The sequence below is a fragment of the Mastigoproctus giganteus genome, chromosome 3 (assembly GCF_048544385.1).
Source record: "Mastigoproctus giganteus isolate SK-2022 chromosome 3, ASM4854438v1, whole genome shotgun sequence".
NCBI classification, from domain to species: Eukaryota; Metazoa; Arthropoda; class Arachnida; order Uropygi; family Thelyphonidae; genus Mastigoproctus; species Mastigoproctus giganteus.
This window is the reverse complement of record NC_143577.1, coordinates 23,156,038-23,180,652: the sequence shown is the minus strand read 5'-3', so window position 1 is coordinate 23,180,652 and position 24,615 is coordinate 23,156,038. Positions and strand designations below refer to the sequence as shown.

At 39.2% G+C, this 24,615-nt stretch overlaps 1 protein-coding gene across 1 annotated transcript in view; it reads right to left on the bottom strand.

Annotated features, from left to right (window-relative positions):
* Positions 1–24,615, bottom strand: part of LOC150087800 (voltage-dependent calcium channel type A subunit alpha-1-like) — a 1,442,149-nt gene that overhangs the window by 374,765 nt on the left and 1,042,769 nt on the right. Inside the window, exon 32 of the mRNA XM_090369204.1 lies at positions 17,654–17,750. Within this exon, the coding sequence (XP_090225330.1) occupies positions 17,654–17,750 (97 nt within the window). The remainder of the gene's footprint in view (positions 1–17,653; positions 17,751–24,615) is intronic.

Below are 24,615 nucleotides of genomic sequence, written 5' to 3'. Positions count from 1 at the left end.
TTTGGGTGAACTGCTCTGCCAGGTGCTTGTGTGTGCAAGTGAGCAGTAGTTGTGGACGTTATCTATTCCTGGAGTTCGCCAGTTGTGAGAGTTCTTGATCGTCTGTTTTACTTCTTCCCGAATCTCCCATTCTCTCATTTCTTGTACTTCCTTGGTTTTCTTGCATTCTTGTTCTATTCCGGTGACTCGGCTGTTATGTTTTACTTTCCTGCTCCATATGTTTCCCCAGAAATCCTCAACTGTCATCTTCTCGGGTGGTCCGTTCCCTTGTTTTCCATCTTCTCCGAGATTCCTGTAGAAACCTCTTTGGTCCTCATCGAAGATTCGGTTGTTTATTTTCCTCTTGGAGCTCTCTTTGTATCAGCGTAGCCTCTTGCTGAGTGCAAGGTGGTTCTGCTTTAACGTGTCCAAGTACTCTTCTATTCTCTGATTTTTTGTCTCATTGCAATTTTTTTGCTGTGGATGCTGTCTTTCTTGAGGATGCTCTTCACTTTTCCAATTAATTTCTTACTCCTATTGCCCCGTTGGTACTGGGTCAATTGGCCTATCTTGACTCTTAATTCTGCTATCTTCTGCTGAAGTCTTCTTTCCCAAGTTGGTGGTTCCTTCTTTTTTCGGTTCTTCTGCTGCTGGTCTCTCGCTTCTCTTCCATTAATCCTTGTAGCTGCTACCACAGTACAATACACGGCTGTGTGAATGGCCGCCAGTGTTGCACCATTATTGTCGAGGTAATGAAGTATTATGTGCCGATTCAGGTGGTCTGTGACTCTCCACAAGGTTCTATTTGGCCTCTTCTTCGGTATCATGTGAGTCTTTGTGGGATCCATTCCTTCAAATTCTGTTAGGGCCTTCTTCCACTCGTCCTCTATTCTGGATATCATGATCTCATCTGTTTCCACTTCAGCTGCTGAGGGTTGTATTTCCTCTTGCTCTTCAGCCTCTGGTTCAGCAGTGGTATGTTCTTCCTCCTCTGGTTCCATATTCTTTATCCTTTGTAGTTGTTCGCTCATGTCCTGCTTGATTTTTTCCAAGATTGCAGGGGCTATTCGGTTCTTTGTGACGATGGTCCTTCTCTGTTCTGCTATTCGCTCTTTGGTGACCTGAATATCTGGGAATCATTCCAGCCACTTGGTATGCAGTCTTGCCCTGTAAGTTGTCATATCGGTCTCCAGCTTCATTATTTCGTAGTATGCTTGCATGATGTAGTTTTAGTAAATAAATTTTAGTAATTTCAGAATTTTAGTAAATAAATTTGATGAATTTGAGGAATTGCTCAAAACATCGAAGGCAGATATTGTTGGGATATCAGAGACGTGGTGTCACACAGATATAAGGGATGCAGAACTGCAATTTGGGGAGTACAACGTCTACAGAAAGGATAGACAGGATAGGAAGAGGGGAGGGGTTATGCTATTAGTTAAGAAACACATAAAAACCAAGGAAGTGAAGCCAGTCGACATCGCTGGACAGTGCAGTGTGGAGTCAGTTTGGTGTGACATAAACATTGGGAGATCAAAATTGAGAGTAGGAGTGTGCTATAGGCCTAATGACTCTGATGAGTATAATAAGGAACTGTACAGGGAAATAGAGTGGGCCAGTAAATCAGAGTGTCTTATAATGGGAGATTTTAATTTCCCAGATATTGACTGGAATTTGGGGGCTGGTTACTCACACACTAGCAGGGCTTTTGTGGATTTATTGGATGATTGTTTTCTACATCAGCATGTTCGGGAGGCAACTAGAGGGAGTAATACTCTTGATTTGATTATCAGCAGTGATTCTTCATGCATTAAGAATCTGCAGATAAATGAACCACTAGGTGGCAGTGATCACAGTGTGCTGAAGTGGGATTTACTCAAAGAGGTAACTACCATTAGGGGTAAAGGGAAGGGTTATTGCTTCCGTAAAAGCGACTACGATGGACTGAGACAGTATTTAAATTCTATACAGTGGGACCAACTGATGATGTTACCAACAGCAAATTCAAAATGGGAAGCATTCAAGGAACTTATCTTGGAAGCTACTAGGCTTTACATACCAACTAAGAAATATTGTTCAAGGTTTAGGCCAAAATGGATGTCAGATGAACTAATGAGGCATATGGCAGAGAAGAAAAATGCATGGGATACATACAAATTAACACATGACACAGAAGCCTATGATAGATACAAGTTGATATGCAACCAAGTTACAAAGGAGGTTAGGCAGGCGAAGGCAGATTACGAGAAATCCTTGGCAAGGGATGCAAAGAAAAACAGCAAAGAGTTCTTTACTTATGTAAACTCTAGAAGGAAGGGGATGAATCAGATTGGTCTACTTGATATTGATGGGTCAAGTGTTGATGATCATGCTCAGGTAGCTAACAAACTAAATGAATATTTTGCATCGACATTCACACATGAGGAGTTATTCAGCGAGGGGAATGCCAGAGGTGTATTCAACTCTAGCAGTAAGCTACAGAATCTTGAAATAACTGGGAGTAAAGTGGAGGAGAAACTGTTGAAGATAAACACAAGAAAGGCACCCGGGGTGGATGGGATCTATTCAGTTATATTAAAGGAGGCAGCAAAGGAAGTAAGCAAACCCTTAGCCATAATTATGAGAGCTTCCTTGGACTCAGGGGAGGTACCCATAGACTGGAAATGTGCAAATGTGACCCCAATTCACAAAGGAGGATCAAAGGCTGACACAAGTAATTATAGACCTGTGAGCTTAACTTCTGTTCCAGGAAAATTAATGGAGGCACTGGTTAAAGAAGCACTGCAGGATCATTTAGACAAGACTTCAGTTATAGCTCAGACACAGCATGGTTTTGTTAAGGGGAAGTCTTGCCTGACCAACTTGATTGGATACTATGATGCAGTTACAAAAGAACTGGATGCAGGGAATAACTTTGATATTATATACTTGGATCTTAGAAAGGCTTTTGATACTGTTGCACATGGAAGACTGCTACACAAATTGGAGCAGTGTGACGTTGGAGGCAAATTGCTGCTATGGATAAAGGGGTGGTTGAGGGGGAGAAGACAGAGAGTGGTAATTAATGGACACTGCTCATCGTGGACTGATGTTATTAGTGGAGTCCCTCAGGGCTCAGTGTTGGGTCCATTATTGTTTTCTGTATTTATAAATGATATTGATGATGGTATTTCGGGCTTAATGTCCAAGTTTGCAGACGATACAAAGGTTGGCAGGGTTGTCAAGGACACTATTGACACTATGCTGCTGCAACAGGATCTAGAAAGGTTGAGCAGATGGGCTGAGAGGTGGCGATTGAAGTTTAACATTGACAAATGTAAAGTACTACACATGGGAAACAGCAACCCCAGAGCAACGTATCAACTCTGTGGTACTACACTGACAGTGGTAGAGAAGGAAAGGGACTTGGGGGTGGTTGTGCAGGCAGATATGAAGTTCTCTGAGCAGTGCAGACGGGCGGCAAGAGTAGCTCATGGAGTATTGTCAATGATATACAGGAATTTTTCCAGCAGGGATAAGGAGGTGATTATTCCATTGTATAAGGCGATGGTCAGGCCACACCTAGAGTACTGTATTCAGGTCTGGAGGCCTCATTTCAAGAAGGATGTAGAGCTGCTGGAACGAGTACAGAGAAGGGCAACAAGATTAGTGAATGGAACAAAGGGGTGCTCTTACGAAGAAAGGCTTAAGTTTTGCAAATTACAGTGTCTGGAGACTAGGCACCAGCGAGGTGATCTGATAGAGGTGTATAAAGCCTTGAATGGTTTAAGCATGCTCAATGCTGATGGGATTCTTCCTCTAGCTCAGAAAAATCACCTGAGAGGGCATAAATTCAAATTGAGGAAAGACAGATGTAGGATAGACGTGCGGAAATTTGCCTTTAGCCAGCGGGTGGTTGGTTGGTGGAACAGACTTCCATCCCTTGTGGTGGAGGTTGATAGCCTAAATAAGTTTAAGGCTCAGCTGGACAGGTATTTTGAACGAACCGAGGGGTGAAGTGGAAGTGGGGTTTTTTTTTTTTTTTTTTTTGGCTGATGCTGCATAAGCTTGCTTTCTTGCATCAAATGCCTCTACTAATGCTAATGCTAATGTACATATTCATTTCGATGCTCCACTTCGTGTGTTGGCATTTTCTCCCTTCCTGGGTGGTCACTAGTGCAGTTGCGCAGGAAGCACTTCCAGTTGGTGGGGCTGGATAGTCTTGCCCTTTTCTTGTGGTTAGCCATACAGGGGACAGTGCCACTCGCTCCACTGTCTTCCTCGGGAGACCGTCTCTGAATTTTTGAACTGACTCCTCTGCCTAAGGCCTGAACACGAGTGACTTTATCCTGCACCACACTCGATGCAGTATGATTAATATTTCTCTGCAACACATCCATTATTGTAGGTGGACCTGTTTAGCTTCAGCTTATGTCCAGTCGTAGTTCTCGCGAGTGACGCCAGATGGCACCACAATCTGCCTTAGCCGCCACTCCGACCTTCGGGTAGGTAGGACCCTTGGAGCAACTTTCACGATGTTTATTTATTTTATTAATTTTTTATTACTATTAATTTAGTTATTATTATTATTCTAATTTATTACTATTATTATTATACTGGTCTCCCAGCATGCTGGAGCCACGTTCGCTTCAGCCAAGGTGGTACCCGAACCCGGGTCCATCAGGCTGGTAGTCCAGTGTCATAACCACTGGACCATCACACCCCTTTTATTATTATTATTATCATTATGACTGGCGTATGATGCAAGAAAGCAAGCTCATAAAGCATCAGCAAAAAAAAAACACCCTTCCCACATCACCTGCCAAATCCCCTGAATAATTTATCTAGTTCTTCCTTGTATTTATTCAAACTGCCCACTTCCACAACATATGGAAACAGATGGAAGTTTGTTCCAACAATCAACTATCCACTGGCTGAAGGCAAACCTCTGCACATCCATACTGCAACTATCTTTCCTCAATTTGAATTTCTGTCCCCTCATGCATGTAGTCTAAGAAAAAGGAAAAAAATGCCATCAGCATTGAACTTGCTCAATTTCCTTCAAAGCCTTAAACATGTCAATCAGATTACCTCACAGGGGTCTCATCTCCAGATGATGCAATTTGCAGAACTGAAGCCTTTCTTGGTAAGACCACTTCCCTTCACCAATCTTCTTGCTCTTCTCTGCATCCATTCCAGCAGATCCACATCCTTCCTAATATGATACAGCCTACCCATTGCCTTTTGCAATTGGTTAATCACTTCATAATCTCTGCTAGCAAAGTTCCGGTATATCACTGACAAAACCTAATTGGCTGCCCTGCTCAAAGAACTTCATATGACTGCACAATTACACCCAAGTTCTTTTTCATTTTCCACTATTAGCATTAGCATTAGTAGAGGCATTTGATGCAAGAAAGCAAGCTTATGCAGCATCAGCCAAAAAAAAAACCCACTTCCACTTCACCCCTCTGTTCGTTCAAAATACCTGTCCAGCTGAGCCTTAAACTTATTTAGGCTATCAACCTCCACCACAAGGGATGGACGTCTGTTCCACCAACCAACCACCCGCTGGCTAAAGGCAAATTTCCGCACGTCTATCCTACATCTGTCTTTCTTCAATTTGAATTTATGCCCTCTCAGGTGATTTTTCTGAGCTAGAGGAAGAATCCCATCAGCATTGAGCATGCTTAAACCATTCAAGGCTTTATACACCTCTATCAGATCACCTCGCTGGTGCCTAGTCTCCAGACACTGTAATTTGCAAAACTTAAGCCTTTCTTCGTAAGAGCACCCCTTTGTTCCATTCACTAATCTTGTTGCCCTTCTCTGTACTCGTTCCAGCAGCTCTACATCCTTCTTGAAATGAGGCCTCCAGACCTGTATACAGTACTCTAGGTGTGGCCTGACCATTGCCTTATACAAGGGAATAATCACCTCCTTATCCTTGCTGGAAAAATTCCTGTATATCATTGACAATACTCCATGAGCTACTCTTGCAGCCCGTCTGCACTGCTCAGAGAACTTCATATCTGCCTGCACAACCACCCCCAAGTCCCTTTCATTCTCTACCACTGTCAGTGTAGTACCACAGAGTTGATACGTTGCTCTGGGGTTGCTGTTTCCCATGTGTAGTACTTTACATTTGTCAATGTTAAACTTCATTTGCCACCTCTTAGCCCATCTGCTCAACCTTTCCAGATCCTGTTGCAGCAGCATAGTGTCAGTAGTGTCCTTGACAACCCTGCCAACCTTTGTATCATCTGCAAACTTGGATATTAAGCTTGATATACCATCATCAATATCATTTATAAATACAGAAAACAATAATGGACCCAACACTGAGCCCTGAGGGACTCTACTAATAACATTAGTCCACGATGAGCAGTGTCCATTGATTACCACTCTCTGTCTTCTCCCCCTCAACCACCCCTTTATCCATAGCAGCAATTTGCCTCCAATGTCACACTGCTCCAATTTATGTAGCAGTCTTCCATGTGCAACAGTATCAAAAGCCTTTCTAAGATCCAAGTATATAATATCAAAGTTATTCCCTGCATCCAGTTCTTTTGTGACTGCATCATAGTATCCAATCAAGTTGGTCAGGCAAGACTTCCCCTTAACAAAACCATGCTGTGTCTGAGCTATAACTGAAGTCTTGTCTAAATGATCCTGCAGTGCTTCTTTAACCAGTGTCCCCATTAATTTTCCTGGAACAGAAGTTAAGCTCACAGGTCTATAATTACTTGTGTCAGCCTTTGATCCTCCTTTGTGAATTGGGGTCACATTTGCACATTTCCAGTCTATGGGTACCTCCCCTGAGTCCAAGGAAGCTCTCATAATTATGGCTAAGGGTTTGCTTACTTCCTTTGCTGCCTCCTTTAATATAACTGGATAGATCCCATCCACCCCGGGTGCCTTTCTTGTGTTTATCTTCAACAGTTTCTCCTCCACTTTACTCCCAGTTATTTCAAGATTCTGTAGTTACTGCTAGAGTTGAATACACCTCTGGCATTCCCCTTGCTGAATAATTCCTCATGTGTGAATGTCGATGCAAAATATTCATTTAGTTTGTTAGCTACCTGAGTAGGATCATTAACAGTTGACCCATCAATATCAAGTGGACTAATCTGATTCATCCCCTTCCTTCTAGAGTTTACATAAGTAAAGAACTCTTTGCTGTTTTTCTTTGCATCCCTTGCCAAGGATTTCTCGTAATCTGCCTTCGCCTGCCTAACCTCCTTTGTAACTTGGTTGCATATCAACTTGTATCTATCATAGGCTTCTGTGTCATGTGTTAATTTGTAAGTATCCCATGCATTTTTCTTCTCTGCCATATGCCTCATTAGTTCATCTGACATCCATTTTGGCCTAAACCTTGAAAAATATTTCTTAGTTGGTATGTAAAGCCTAGTAGCTTCCAAGATAAGTTCTTTGAATGCTTCCCATTTTGAATTTGCTGTTGGTAACATCATCAGTTGGTCCCACTGTATAGAATTTAAATACTGTCTCAGTCCATCGTAGTCGCCTTTACAGAAGCAATAACCCTTCCCTTTATCCCTAATGGTAGTTACCTCTTTGAGTAAATCCCACTTCAGCACACTGTGATCACTGCCATCTAGTGGTTCATTTATCTGCAGATTCTTAATGCATGAAGAATCACTGCTGATAATCAAATCAAGAGTATTACTCCCTCTAGTTGCCTCCCGAACATGCTGATGTAAAAAACAATCATCCAATAAATCCACAAAAGCCCTGCTAGTGTGTGAGTAACCAGCCCCCAAATTCCAGTCAATATCTGGGAAATTAAAATCTCCCATTATAAGACTCTCTGATTTACTGGCCCACTCTATTTCCCTGTACAGTTCCTTATTATACTCATCAGAGTCATTAGGCCTATAGCACACTCCTACTCTCAATTTTGATCTCCCAATGCTTATGTCACGCCAAACTGACTCAACACTGCACTGTCCAGCAATGTCGACTGTCTTCACTTCCTTGGTTTTTATGTGTTTCTTAACTAATAGCATAACCCCTCCCCCCTTCCTATCCTGTCTATCCTTTCTGTAGACGTTGTACTCCCCAAATTGCAGTTCTGCATCCCTTATATCTGTGTGACACCACGTCTCTGCTATCCCAACAATATCTGCCTTTGATGTTTTGAGCAATACCTCAAATTCATCAAATTTATTTACTAAACTCCTAGCATTGGTGTACACGCAAGTATACCTGCACCTGTTTCTATTCTTAGCTACCCTAACACAACCCATGTGTTTACTTGTACTGCAATGGCTCCCAGCAGTCTCTGAAATACCATGCATCTTGTTTTTCAGGCTTCTGCTCATTCTAATAGAAGCAGTGCAAGAATCTCTTTCACCTCTGCCAGTGGCTACTGTCAATCTATTGGTCTTTGTCTCCCCCCAAGCTAGCAGTTTTCCGACCCACCTAACACTGCCTAATATGATACAGCCTACCCATTGCCTTTTGCAATTGGATAATCACTTCATAATCTCTGCTAGCAAAGTTCCTGTATATCACTGACAAAACCTAATTGGCTGCCCTGCTCAAAGAACTTCATATGACTGCACAATTACACCCAAATTCTTTTTCATTTTCCACTATCCCGAATATATTACCACATAGTTGGTATGTTAATGTTGGATTACTCATACTTATATGGAGTACTTTGCATTTGTCAATGTTAAACTTCAATTGCCATTTCTCAGACCATCAACCTAATTTCCCTAGATCTTGTTGCTGTAGCTCCCCCTGATTACTGTCGTTAACCACCTCGCTAACCTTTGTATTATCTGCAAACTTACAGACACTAGTATACTTTCATCAATATCATTAATAAATATAGAAAATAACAATGGGCATTGCACTAAATCCTGGGGAATTCTACTAATAACTTTAGTCCATGAAGAGTGGTGTCCAATAATAACTACTTTCTGTCTTCTCCCAAACAACCTTCCCTTTATCTAGAGCATTAACTTGCTCTTAATGAAAAACTGCTCCATTTTGCACAGTAGTCTTGTATGTGCAATAGTATCAAGAGCTTTCCTGAAATAAATGAATATGATATCAATTTTTTTTCTCATCCAGTTCCTTTGTTACTACATCATAGTATCCAATCAGATTGATTAGACAAGATTGGCCCTTAACAAATCCATGCTGTGAGAGCAGTATAATTGCATTCCTATCTAGTGATCTTGCATTCCTTCTTTAAGCATAGAATCCATTATTTTCCCCTGGAACAGAAGTGAAGCTAACAGGACTGTAATTACTCATGTCAGCCTTTGATCCCCTTTGGTGAATTGGGGATACATTTACCCATCTCCTGTCCACAGAGACCTCCTCTGAATCCATCTCAACAATTTTTCATACTCTTTCCTCTCAGTTATCGCAAAACCCTTTACCTCCATGTTAGATTTTCTATACTTCTGGTATTCTCCTTCTCAAAGAACTCCTTGTGCATAAATGCAGATGCAAAATACCTATTTAGTTGTCAGCAATCTGAGCAGGATCATCAACAATTAAACTGCCACATCAAGTGGACCAATGTGATTCAACCCTTTCCTTCTACTGTTAATATAAGTAAAGAAATCTTTGTTACTTTTCTTTGCATTTGACAGCGGCTTCTTGTAATCTCCTTTAGCTTGCCTAACTTCATTTGTGACTTGATCTTGATTACAGACTAGTTTATATCTACCACAGGCTTGCATATCACTTGATAATTTACGAGGTCTGTCCAGAAAGTATTCAGGCATTTTGAATATCGTGAGAACCAGTCATGTGGCCTTGCTGTAACTTGGCAGCTCGTCAGAGGAGACCTTACTGCATATGCGTGAACAGTCACTCTCCTGTGGGGCTAGTAAGTTGGAAGTGAGAGGCCTTGAGTGAGCTTGTATACTGTGTGACCATCGCATTCACAATGACCGAGCGAGTATATCAGCGATTCTGCATCGTTTTGTTTCAAACTTGGACATTCACCACGGAAACTATTTGAATGATTAAGAAGGCTTTTGGGAATGATTCAATGAGTGAGGCCCAGATAAAAATGTGGTACTGATACTTCAAAGATGGACAGGAATTCATTGAAAGCAATCTACATCCTAGAAAGCCTTCAACAAGCAGAACACCCAAAAATGTTGAATGCGTGCGGGCTGCAATCAACGAAAATCGGCAATTGACAGAGAATTAGAAGAAGATGTGGGGATTCCACAGACTATTGTTTCAGAGATTTTGACGAAGGATCTTGGCATGAAACGTGTGGTTGCAAAATTTGTTCTGCGGCTCCTGTCAAAAGGTCAGAAGGTATTTTGTGCTGAAGTTGCACAGGACTTGCTTGAAACAGCTAACAATGACTCAGATTTCCTCAAAAAGGTCATAACCGGAGATGAATCATTGGTCTATGGCTATGACCCTGAAACAAAAGTCCAGTCTTCCCAATGGAAGTCACCTGATTCTCCCCGTCTGAAGAAGGCAAGGCAAAGTTATAGCAACGTCAAGGCCATATTGACAGTTTTTTTATCATGAAGGTGTTGTCCACCATGAATATGCTCCTCCAGGCCAGACAATAACTAAGGAATACTACAACTAAAAACTTTGCCGGCTGAGCGATGCAGTAAGAAGAAAATGGCCACAGCTGGTGGACACGACGAGGCAGCTGATGACGATCCCAAAAAAAGGACTTTGCAGATTGTTTTGAAAAGTGGAGGTAATGCTGGGACAAGTGGTGGCTGGCATCTTCATCACGACAATGTGCCAGCCCATTCTTCAACTTTCGTGCAGGGTTTTGTTGGTAAAACATCACATCACCCAGGTCTGTCAGCTCCCTCCTACAGTTCATATTTGGCTCTCTGCAACTTCTGGCTTTTCCCCAAAGCTAAAATCGTCATTGAAAGGGAGGAGATTTCAGACCATGGACAAGATTAAGGAGAACACAACGAGGCAGCTGATGACGATCCCAAAAAAGGACTTTGCAGATTGTTTTGAAAAGTGGAAGCAATGCTGGGATAAGTGTGTGAGGTCCCAAGGGGAGTACTTTGAAGGGGACTAAGGTGCCATTGTTGTAGGAAGGTTACTTTTTTTTATATATTACATGGCTGGATACTTTCCGGACAGACCTCGTATATGCATCAAATGCATTTTTCTTCTCTGCTACAAGTCGCATCACTTCATCTGACATCCATTGAGGTCTAAGCCTGGTATGAAAAGTCTAGTAGCTTCCACAATTACTTCTCTGAATGTTTAGAATTTGCTGCTGTCAACATTATCAGTCAATCCAACTGTATAGAATTTAAAAACTGTCTGAGTCCACTACAGTCACCCTTACGATAGCAAAAGCCTTTCCCTTTACTCTTGACAATAGTTATGTCTTTAAGTAAATTGTACATCAGCACACTGTGACCATTGCCACCCAGTGGGTCTTTTACCTGCAGATTTTTAAAGCAAGAAGAATCACTGCTGAGGCTTTTTGTTTTCTTCAGTAGCACGGTAGAGAGGCTTGCTGTCTCTCTAACATGCTGCTGTTGAATAGTGACATTGACTAAATTCAATGTTACTTAGACTAAACTTAGAGCACAAACCCACAAGTTCCTGTCAACATCTGGAAAATTTAAATCCCCATTATAAGGAATTATGACACACTCCTACCGTCATTTTTGTTTTTCCTAATGCATATGTCTCACCAAACTGATTCAACATCGCACTGGCCACCCATGTTGACTGGATGCATTGGCTTAGATTTAATATGCTTCTTAACTTAGAGCACAACTCCATCCCTCATCCTGTCCTTTAAGTACAATTGCATTCCCCTTATTCAAATTCTGCATCATGTAAGTCTGAGTGACATCATGTCTCCAATATCCGGCGCCTCCGTAGCCAGGTGGTCAGGAGCAGCAGTGCGTAGCACAAGCTTCTTGATTAGACCGGGGTTCGAGCCCGTGACCACCAAATACAGAGTATGTGGAAAGGTCAGGGAATGACCACTGCATATCCCCGGAGCAATATGGCTTTAGTTGCTAAGGCTCCTAAAAACCAAATAACAACAACAACTACTCCAATATCCTCATAATGTCTGCATTTGATGATGTAATCAGTACTTCAAATTCTTCATATTTATTTATCATGCTCCTATCATTAGTGTACATGCACCTGGTCTTACTCTTAGTTATTCTAATACAGCCCATGTATTTACTTGTTCCATGCTGACCCAGAGTAGAGCTTGAAATTCCTGACACCTTGCTTTCCAGGCTGTTGCATGTTCCAATAGAAGCAGTACAAGAATCACTTACAACTCTGCCTGCATCTAGTTAATCTATTAGTCTGCGCATCTCCTCCCCCCAAACTATCAGTTTTTCAACCCATCTAACACTGCAACGATTGCATCGGTGAATATTCTTGCACCCCTTCTATTTAAGTATAGCCCATCCCTGTAAAAACAGTCTCTCCTGTTAACAAGCACAGGCCACACTGAAGAAAATTCCATCCTGTGAGCCTTTTATGGTCTCTCCAGGACTGAAATGATTGACAAGGCTCTTAACATGTACTCCTTTCTATTATATCTGGGCAGAATTGCAGACACTTTCAAATTTAATCCTAACTCACGACTTTTCCCGACATTGCCCTGTACTTGTTAAGTAAGTCCTCAGATCTCTGCTCTACAACATCATATACTTTTGTCCTTAGCAGACATATCCCAGTCCTATTCCACCTATATTTTTTGCAGTACATGAAATTAAACTGTTGAGGACATCAGTGAGATAAGAATACAAGGTATGGGGGGGAGGGCAGAAGAAGCCAACCTCTAAGAATCTGCAATTTCTTGTCTCTTGCTTATCTCTTCTTTGCTATTTTCAAACTGTTTCTTTTCGTATACTCTCAATCAGAGGCTCGCCCTGCCTTTTTTTTTTTGAGATTTGTAGTTCTTTTTCATCCCAAAATTAAAACTGCTGTTTGGGTAATGGCCTACATTTTAAATGAATAGCAGTATACTGCTCCATTGGAGTAGTGTTTTTTGTTTAGAGTAGTGCAATACCAAGGCAACTTGAAGTAAGAGCCTTCACAATATGAGACTGATGCACTGACTAGCAAATCTAATTTGTTCATTACTGTGTGTACATAATGAGGCTATGCCCTAATTTAAGATTGCTTTTTTTTTTATTTATAAACTATACAGTCAAAATACTTTATAGTGGCACTCTTTTTAAATATTCCAGCATGTAATAACAACCTATGTGATAGGTTCCAGCTGACCTCCTGTGAACTTAATAGTATTTTACATTTGTTATAATTATCTTGAAAGACGAATGAATTTGCTGTAACAACCCAAATATTTTGATGAATCTATCTTGCTTTTTCATGTTTTTCTTAACAATATTTGCATTTCAAAATGAAAGAAGAAACAAAAAATATCTAAAACATTCCCTTAGATCGAAATCTTTTAAAAACTAAAGCTGAATTATTTGCATACCAGATGAATATTGGAGATTTCAAGTCTTCCAATGAATGGTTCTGGAAGTTTAAGACTCAAAAAAAAAAAAAAAAATCAATAAAAGAATTTTTCTTTGGCGATAACTGCACATGTATGCCAGGTATTGAGAGTGATTGCATGTATGCAATCACTCTCAAGTACTTGCCACCTTCAGTTAGTGAATTAAGATGTAATCCAGTGCTTTGAAGAAAAACTATCAAAAAATGCTATTAAACAAAGCTGTGCTGTCTCAAAAGCAAAAAACACAATGCAAAATTCACATGCTGCAGACAATGTATTTACGTGTTTCAGCATGGGGTAAGACTGAAGAAAAAAGTGATGCCATATGTCTCAAACATGCTGGATTTGTCACCTTAAATGATACAATGAATGAAGGATTGTACACTTCTTCCTCTATTAATTGCAAAGAACAGTACAATAATAGTTAATTAATTTTTGAGGAGGTGCATCACCACCCAACTTAGAGTGGAAAAGTGTTTTGAAGACTATGCCAAAGTGAATGTGCACATTGAGTGTTTCAGACTATGCAAGAATGAAAAGAAACTCAGATGCAGTGAAACCAGAAATTTGTAGTGATGAAGAAGACGAATCTATTGTAATTGAGCAAGAAGTTTCGTTGACAGATGCTCATCAAGGATTGGAACTTGTATATCATTTTTTCGAAGCGCAGTCTAAGTGCAAGTGAATGAAACACTATCATTTCCGCATGTCTATTCTACAACTGTCTTTCCTCAATTTGAATCTATGCCCCCCCTCAGGTTCTTAATCTATGCAAGAGGAAGAATCCCATCAGCATTGAGCTTGCTCAACCCATTCAAGGCCTTATACACCTCAATCAGATCACCTTGCAGGTGCCTAGCTCCAGATGCTGCAATTTGCATAACTTAAGCTTATCTTCGTAAGAGCAACCCTTTGTTCCACTCATTAATCTCATTGTCCTTCTCTGTACTCATTTTAGTAACTCAACTTTTTTTTTTCTGTTTTTTTAAATGACTTGTAAGAAAACAACATTTTTTTTCTGTTTTTTTTAAATGACTTGTAAGAAAACAACATTTTTTAAATATTTAAATTTTATTATAAATTTTAAAAATATGTAACAATAAGTACTGCAATTAACAAAACAGGAAATATGGTATACCACAAGCAGAAATTTAAAACACCAAAAACTTTTTCCATTTAAAAACACCATAAATAGGGGATGGTGGCAGCCTTTACAGAAGAAGAATAATATAATTCTTTACAGAATTGTATTATTTAGAGCAATGTGGTGGTTGTGTTTCAATGAAATTTGTATATTTGAGCACTGTGAAAGACATTCATTTGCAAAACAATTTACATTGTTTTACAAATAAACATGTAAATGAAGACACATTAGTGCACTAATTTTTGAAATAGTCATGGATCATATCGCAACACTTCTTGTCCCCACATCATGCACTCATGATGTGGGGATGTCTGAATTTTACATTACTGTAAAATTCAGACATTCCCATTCAACTAGTTTAGCATTAGTATTGGCATATGATGCAATAAAGAAAGCTTATACAGCATCAGAAGGTTTCACCACATCATTTAATTACATCATTGTTGCTAAATGGTTCCTGGCAAATGTTTTATTTATTTATTTTTTTTCAGAGGCCAAAACAGATGAAAACTGTGTGTGTGTGTGTGTGTGTGTGTGTGTGTGTGTGTGTGTGTGTGTGTGTGTGTGTGTGTGTGTGTGTGTGTGTGTGTGTGTGTGTGTGCAAGGTTGGAATTGTGCATGTGATGGGCAAGCACCTTCCATCTATAATGCTGCAACTATAATATGCAGGCAGGCAGTAAGTATGTGGGTTTACTTTTTTTTTTTTTTGGTGTGGCTGAACTGAATGCACCAAAAACAGGCTTGTTTTTCAGACATAATTGGACCACACACACAACATGCATAGCTAGCAGTTGCTGATGAATTTCTGCTGGCTTAGTTGTTTCGGCACACAAAAATTCATCAGAAAATATGAGCAACTGAAAGTATGACCCACATGCTATGATATATGTTGAATTGTATATAATTTTTTTTTTCACTTATCCAAGTTTCGGTTCTTTTTTTTGCCCAAGTTTCATTCTATACATTTTGTTACAGGATGGTGTACATTTTGTTCATATGAACAAAATGTATGTTATGTGCTGTACATTTTGTTCATATGTTCATATGAACAAAATGTACAGCACATAACAAGAAAAGAAAAGTTACATTTGTGAAAGTATGTTACATATTGGGAAAGGGTGAGTTTCCCAAAACTTTTATCTTATATCACAAACAGTGCTGATGTATATATATATATATATATATATATATATCAGCCTGTGGTAAATGTTAACAAATGAAAGTGTTTTACTAGCAATTGTTGAAGAGATACTACTACTATTTGTTTGAACAGTAATAAGAGCATGCTAGGTCTGTCTGTATATGTGATGACATCCAAACCAAAATGGCAACAAGACTGAAGAGTTGGACAAATATAAAGGTGAGAAGCACAATTCATTTTTGGCATGCAAAGAGTAATACACTGGTGCAAATTTATCAGATGCTTGTTGTTTGTTTGTTGTTTGTTATTTGATTTTTAGGAGCATTAGCAACTAAGGCCATATTGCTCCATTCCCTGACCTTTCCGCATCCTCCATATTTGGTGGTGACGGGCTCGAACACCGGTCTAATCAAGAAGTGTGTGCTACGCACTGCTGCTGCTGCTGCTCCTTCCCACCTGGCTACGGAGGCGCCATCAGATGCTTACTGCTGTGCATATACATTATGAGCAGGAATCAAGTTGTAGTGACTACAACTTGATTAAAAAAGACCTGGGAGTAATTGTGCAGGCAGATATGAAGTTTTCTGAGCAATGCAGACAGGCTGCCAGGGCAGGTCATGGGGTTTTGTCAATGATATATAGGAATTTTGCTAGTAGGGAAAAGGAGGTGATTATCCCTCTGTATAAGGCAATGGTCAGGCCACACCTTGAGTACTGCGTACAGGTCTGGAGGCCTCATTTTAGGAAGGATGTAGATTTACTTGAGTGTGTACAGAGAAGGGCAACAAGATTGGTGAGGGGAATGAAGGGATCCTCTTATCAAGAGAGGCTTAAGTTCTGCAAATTGCAGTGGCTGGAGACTAGGCACCTGCGCGGTGATCTGACTGAGGTGTATAAGGCCTTGAATGGGTTCAGCACGCTGAATTCTGATGGGATCCTTCCACTTGTTGAGATTACGAACCTAAGGGGGCATAAATTCAAATTAAGAAAGGACAGATGTAGAATAGATGTGCGGAAATTTGCCTTTAGCCAGCGGGTGGTTAATTGCTGGAACAAACTTCCATCTGTCGTTGTGGAAGTTGATAGGTTGAATAAATTTAATGAGGAACTGGACAGGCATTTGGAGGGAATGGTGTGATATTTTTTTTTTGGCTGATGCTGCATAAGCTCATACATTTGCTTTCTTGCATCACATGCCACTACTACTACTACATTCCAATGAGTAGGGCCGACCGGGCTAGCCGAGTGGGTAAAGTACCTGCCCGGCAACCCAAAGGTCGCGGGTTCGATTCCCGCCTCGGGCTTGGATCAAAGTACTGCAAAAACCTTGGGAGGTGCAATATGGCCACAGAAGCCGATGCGCCAACAACTACCAAATCAAAAAAAAAAAAAAAAAAAAAAATCCAATGAGTAGGAATTCTGTGCAGTGACTACATTCTAATACAGACATAATGGTGTGAATGATGAACCAAACTTGGAAAGCACATGTTCATCCACTTTAAAAGATAACATTTGTCACTTTGATACTCATATCCAAAAGGACTGAAGCATTAACAGTTTCAAAAATTGTTGCAGAGGGGAAAATTTATTTTGCCAACAGAAGTTCATGAAATCATCTATGACATGCTCAGATATAGGAAGATGTCATCATGATACAAAAATAGTTTACCAAGCAACAAAACTATGCACATGAGACTTACTTAGAGCATCTTCTCCAGTATAACATGAAAAATGGAACATTTTTTAGCAAAACTGTCACCAGTGATGAGACCTGTGACATACATTTGTATGTGTCCATCATGTCTCACAAGAGTGAACAGTAGCCACTAAAATTTTAATTAAATTAACATTTAAATTAAAAAGTTATTAAACTTTTATTATCATAAGCATTTTAAATATAAGAAAATAATACCTTGTAAGCCAATTTATAAGGACACTTGTTGCCAAATCCAAGGGGCGGCTCCATATTTTTCAACATGTCATACATTTCAGAATAATGAACAAAGCCACTGAAAAAGAATATGTTATATAAAAATATCATTTCATGCACATGCACAATACTTTGGGTCTAAATAAATTTGAATTTAATTAAGAGAAAAAGTATAAATACCTTTAAATTTAATTAAAAGAATAAGGTCTTTTAATGATTTATTCATCAGACATTATTCATTTAGTCAGTGATTTTAATTTGGATAGCAAGTTCTACTGCAAATTACAATTAAACAGTTGGCAAGATGCAAGTTACACATATTTGATGTACTAAGTCCCCTACCTTCAGATAAACAACTGTGCATTGTAATTTTTTCTGAGTACATTGTGAATGTCAGAAATAGTAATGAGGAATTTTTAATTTTTATCACAGGTCTCTGTTGTTTTCAGTGAAAACAATTACTAAAAAAGGAGGTAAGGGAAACTTTCTGTTATATGGAAAGTCTAAAAAAGTTACTGATCCAAAATTAATTGCTCTGGTAAAAAGTATGGGAAGTTATTATTATTAGTAGTAATAGTTAGTAGTAGTAGTAATAGTAATGGTGGTGGTAGTAGTAGTAATAGTAATGATAGTAGTAGTAGAAGTAATAGTAATAATGGTGACAGTAGTAGAAGTAATAGTAGTAATAGCAATAGTAGTGATGGTGGCAGTAGTAGTAATAGTAGTGATGGTAGTAGTAGAAGTAATAGTAATGATGGTGGCAGTAGTAGTAGTGATGGTGGTAGTAGTAGAAGTAATAGTAGTAATAGTAATGATGGTGGCAGTAGTAGTAGTAATGGCAAATGAGACAAGAAGGCAAGCTTACACTGCATCAACCAAAAAAAAAAAAAAAAACCAGAAAGTCAACTTTTCCCATTTCACCAAGTTATGCAAATTTTACTACAGAAACTATAAACAACTTCCATTCCATCCTTCATGCTGTCTGGTACTGGATAGCTGATTATATATGAGACTAAGTCTAAGATGCACTGTATATGCAACTATTCTAAACCCTGGTGGAATAAGGAGTTAACTATTATTGAAGTTGAAGCAACTACATAAACTCTTCAAAAGCATCATTCTCTAAAATGTTGTGGATGTCCATACATGATAGATTTAATAGCCTGAAGATAGCAGCATTACAAAAATTCATTAAGGACAGAGTTTCTTATAGCAAGAGATGTTTTCCATCTAGTTATTCAATGATTCATGCAGTGTCCTATTTGAATGAATGGATTTCTTGCCTGTTAAGGTGCAAAGTCAGTCGATGTTCTGACATAAATCTGATTCCATAGGTTAGAAATTTATGTTTTAGCATGTGTTAACCATAATAAGGAGATTCTAAAGAATGTTATATCATTTACCAAACCAGTCAGCCATATAATTTTTCCAGATCCTGAATTTTTGTATAAATATGGCTGGCTTTCACTGTTTATATGTTAGCTGCTTTGGATGAATAATCTTACAGTGTACTATTGATATGGAGTTTTCCAAATGACTGGTTAATATAGGTTATTTTAGTCACAAAGAGGGTGAAGTTTCAAAATTTCACCTGATATATATTTTTCTCTCCTTTTAAAAATACTGGAGAAAAACTTACTGTGTCTTCTGACTGATCAAGTTCTGTGTGAATGCATGTAAACCATTCACTATGGATATAACTGGAAACTTACTACAACAGGGACTGGCAACATTTCCATCAAAAGAGCCACTTTAAAAATAAAAAATTGATTTACTACAATTTCTTTTTTAAAGTGCATCTAAATCTCAAAAATAATATACACTGGTTGTAGAACTATTATATTTTTTTAATTATAAAAGCATTTAAGTAAGAATACAAAAATTTGAAGTTAACTAAAAAAAAAAAAAATTTTCATTTCTATTCACCATGATAGACCAACATATACTTTGTGACTGACCATTTTCCAGCGCCTAAATTAAAACCTGTTTAAATAAACTAATGGCAAGAATATATCATTCCTGGGAATATAGATAATATTAATGTCTTTTACCATGATGTTAGTACTGCATTGGAATCAGTAAAGAATCCACAGCTACTGTATTTTCTTGAATAGGAATATTCAACTGCTGGATATTCTCACTTTTATCTTATCATGAAGAACTATAGCTTTTTGTTAATAACAGTGAGGATACACTGTATAATATTCAGTTCAAAATTCCACAAGTGGACCCTTATTGTCTATTATTTTTAAAGTTATACTGGTACCTTTTTAACTGTACAACCAATTTTAATTTTAATAAAATAGATCAGTTTGTTCCTGTTGAAATGGAATTTTTAATGTTGAAATGATTAGTAGAGGCATATGATACAAGAAAACAAGCTTATACAGTGTATCAGCCAAAAAAATTCACTCTAAAAGGTTGTCTAGTTCTGCCTTGAATTTATTTAAGTTATCAACTTCCACAACAACAGATGGAAGTTTGTTCCAGCAATCAACAACCCACTGGCTAAAGGCAAATTTCCGCACATCTATTCTACAACAACTGTCTTTCCTCAATTTGAATCTATGGCCTCCCTCAGGTGCATAATCTGAGCAAAAGGAAGAATCCCATCAACATTGATGGGATTCTTCCAGGTGCCTTTCTTATGTTTAACTTCAAAAATTTCTCCTCCCCTTTACTCTCAATTATTACAAAATGATTAAGCTCCCTGTCAAAATTTAATAAACTCTTGGTCACTACTTTTCCACATAATTCCTCATATGTGAATGAATATGCAAAATATTCATTCAGTTTTTCCACTACCTGAGCAGAATTCATCAGCAGTCAAACCGTCAATATCAAGTGGACCATTCTAATTCATCCCCTTCAGTCTAGAGTCTACATAAGTAAAGAAATTCTTGCTGTTTCTCTCTGCATCCTTTTCTAAGGATTTCTCATAATCTGCCTTTGCTTGCCTAACCTCCTTTGTGACTCGATTACTGACTAGTTTATATCTACCATAGGCTTCTGTGTTGCCTGATAATTTATATACATCCCATGAATTTTTCTTCTCTGCCACAAGTCTCGTTAGTTCATCTGACATCCATTTAAGCCTAAACCTTGAATAGTATTTTTTAGTTGGTATGAAGAGACTGGTAGCCTCCAAAATTAATTTATTGAATGCTTTCAATTTAGAATTTGCTGTGGGGAACGTCATATTGGCCCCACTGCATAAAATTTAAAAACTGTCTGAAATCACTGTAGTCACCTTTATGAAAACAAATACCATTCCCTTTACCCCTAATGGTAGTTGCATTAACATTAGTAGAGGCATATGATTCAAGCAAGCAAGCTTATAAAGCATCAGGCAAAAAAAAAAAAAAATCTTCCTATTCCACCCATCCATTTGCTCCAAATGTTTGTCTAGTTCTGCCTTGAATTTATTTAAGCTGTCAAACAAATGGAAGTTTGTTCCAGAAATCAACCACCCACTGGCTAAAGGCAAATTTCCGCACATCTATTCTACAACTGTCTTTCCTCAATTTGAATTTATGTCCCCTCATGCAATCAATCTGGGCAAGAAGAAGATTGATTTTTTGATTTGGTAGTTGTTGGCACATCGGCTTCTGTGGCCATATTGCACCTCCCAAGGTTTTTGCAGTACTTTGATCCAAGCCCGAGGCGGGAATCAAACCCGCGAACTTGGGGTTGCCGGGCAGGTACTTTACCCACTCGGCTAGCCCGGTCGGCGCAAGAGGAAGAATCCCATCAACATTGAGCAGGCTCAAACCATTCAAGGCTTTATTCACCTTGCAGGCGCATAGTCACCTCAATCAGATCACCTTGCAGGTGCAGTCTCCAGAAACTGTAATTTACATAACTTGTCTTCTTTCGTAAGAGCAAACCTTTGTTCCATTCGCTAATCTTGTTTCCCTTCTCTGTATTTGTTCTATCAGCTCTACATCCTTCCTAAAATGAGGCCTCCAGACCTGTATACAGTACTCAAGGTGTGGCATGACCATTGGCTTATAGAATGGGATAACCACCTACTTATCCCTGCTAGAAAAATTCCTGTACATCATTGACAAAACACAATGAGCTACTCTTGCAGATCATCTGCACTGCTCAGAAAACTTCATACCTGACTGCACAATTACCCCCAAGTCCTTTTATTCTGCACTACCCTGAGTGTAGTAACACACACAGTTGATACGTTATTCTGGGATTACTGATACCACATGCAGTACTTTACATTTGTCAATGTTAAACTTCAGTTGCCACATCTCACATCCCATCTGCTCAACTTTTCCAGATCCTGTTGCAGTAGCGTACTGTCCTTAACAACCCTGCCAACCTTAGTATCATCTGCAAATTTAGACATGAAGCCCGATATAACTTCATCAATATCATTAATAAATACAGAAAACAACAATGAACCCAACAGTGAACCCTGGGGGGAACCCACTAATAACGTTGGAAAAGCAGTGTCCATTGACTACCACTCTCCATCGTCTCCCACTCAACCATCCCTTTATCCCTAGCAGAAACTTGCCCTTAATGCAACACTGCTCCAATTTGTACAGCAGTCTTCCATGTGCAACAGTATAAAAAGCCTTCCTAAGATCCAAGTATATGATATAAAAATTATTCTTTACATTCAGTACCTTTGTGACCATATCATAGTCCAGACAAGACTTCTCTTTAACAAACTAAACTATAACTGAAGTCTTGTAGTAGTAGTAGTAGTAGTGGCATGTGATGCAAGAAAGCAAATGTATGAGCTTATGCAGCATCAGCCAAAAAAAAAAAAAAAATCACACCATTCCCTCCAAATGCCTGTCCAGTTCCTCCTTAAATTTATTCAAGCTATCAACTTCCACAACGACAGATGGAAGTTTGTTCCAGCAATTAACCACCCGCTGGCTAAAGGCAAATTTCCGAACATCTATTCTACATCTGTCCTTTCTTAATTTGAATTTATGCCCCCTTAGGTTCGTAATCTGAACAAGTGGAAGGATCCCATCAGAATTCAGCATGCTCAATCCATTCAAGGCCTTATATACCTCAATCAGATCACCGCACAGGTGCCTAGTCTCCAGCCACTGCAATTTGCAGAACTTAAGCCTCTCTTGGTAAGAGGATCCCTTCATTCCCCTCACCAATCTTGTTGCCCTTCTCTGTACCCACTCAAGTAAATCTACATCCTTCCTAAAATGAGGTCTCCAGATCTGTACGCAGTACTCAAGGCGTGGCCTGACCATTGCCTTATACAGAGGGATAATCACCTCCTTTTCCCTGCTAGCAAAATTCCTATATATCATTGATAAAACCCTATGACCTGCCCTGGCAGCCTGTCTGCATTGCTCAGAGAACTTCATATCTGACTGCACAATTACTCCCAGGTCTTTTTCATTTTCTACCAACTTAAGTGTAGTACCACACAGTTGGTACGTTCCTCTGGGGTTATTTCTACCCATATGCAGTATTTTGCATTTGTCAAGGTTAAACTTCAGTTGCCACTTCTTAGCCCATCTGCCCAAATTATCTAGATCCTGTTGCAGTAATAGACTGCCATTACTGTCATTAACAACCCTGCCAACCTTTGTATAATCTGCAAACTTCGACATTAAGCCTGATATACCTTCATCAATATCATTGATAAATATACAAAACAACAGTGGACCTAACACCGAACCCTGTGGGACTCCACTAATAACATTAGTCGAAGAGCAGCACTCATTGATTACCACCCTCTGTCTTCTTGCACTTAACCATCCTTTTATCCATTGTAGCAACTTACCTTTAATACCATTCTGCTCCAATTTGTCTAGATGATCCTGCAGTGCTTCTTTAACCAGTGTCTGCATTAATTTCCCTGGAACAGAAGTTAAACTAACAGGTCTCTAATTGCTTGTTTCACACTTCACTTTGATCCTCCTTTGTGAGTTGGAGTCATATTTGCAAATCTCCAGTCCATGTGTAACTCCACTGAGTCGAAGGAAGCTCTCATAATTATGGTTAAGGGTTTTCTTATTTCCTTTGCTGCCTACTTTATTTTAACTGGATAGATCCCATCCAGCCCAGGTGAATTTCTTATGCTTATTTTCAACAATTTCTGCTCCAGTTTGCTCTCAGTTATTACAAAATTAGTTAGCTCAAAGCTAGAGTTTAATACACCTCTGGCATTCCCCTCCCTGAATAACTCCTCTTGTGTAAACGATGCAAAATACTCATTCAGTTTGTTAGCTACCTGTGCAGGATCATCAAAAATGAATCATCAATATCAAGTGGACCAAGCTGAGCTGATTCATTTCGACAATTTACATAAGTAAAGAACTCTCTGCTGATTTTCTTTGCACATTTTGCCAAAGATTTCTCGTAATCTGCTTTTGCCTGCCTAACCTCCTTTGCGACTTGATTAAAGACCAGTCGATATCTACAATAGGCTTCTGTGTCACATGTTAATTTATATGTATGCATTTTTCTTCTCTGCCAGGCCGCCTCCGTAGCCAGGTAGGCTGGAGCAGCAGTGCGTAACACACACTTCTTGATTAGACCGGGGTTTGAGCTCGTGACCACCAAATACGGAGGATGCGGAAAGGTCAGGGAATGAGCACTGCATATATGCGGAGCAATATGGCCTTAGTTACTAATGCTTCTAAAAACCAAATAACAACAACAACTTCTCCGACACGTCTCATTGGTTCATCTGACATCCATTTAGGCCTAAACCTTAAACAATATTTTTTAGTTGGTATGAACAGCCTAGTAATTCCCAAGATTAATTCTTTGAATGCTGTTGGTAACATCATCATTTGGTCCCACTGTATAGAATTTAAAAACTGTCTCAAAGCACCGTAATCACCTTTACGAAAGCAAAAACCCTTCCCTTTATACCTGATGGTAGTTACCTCTTTGAGTAAATCCCACATCAGCACACTGTAATTGCTGCAACCTAGTGT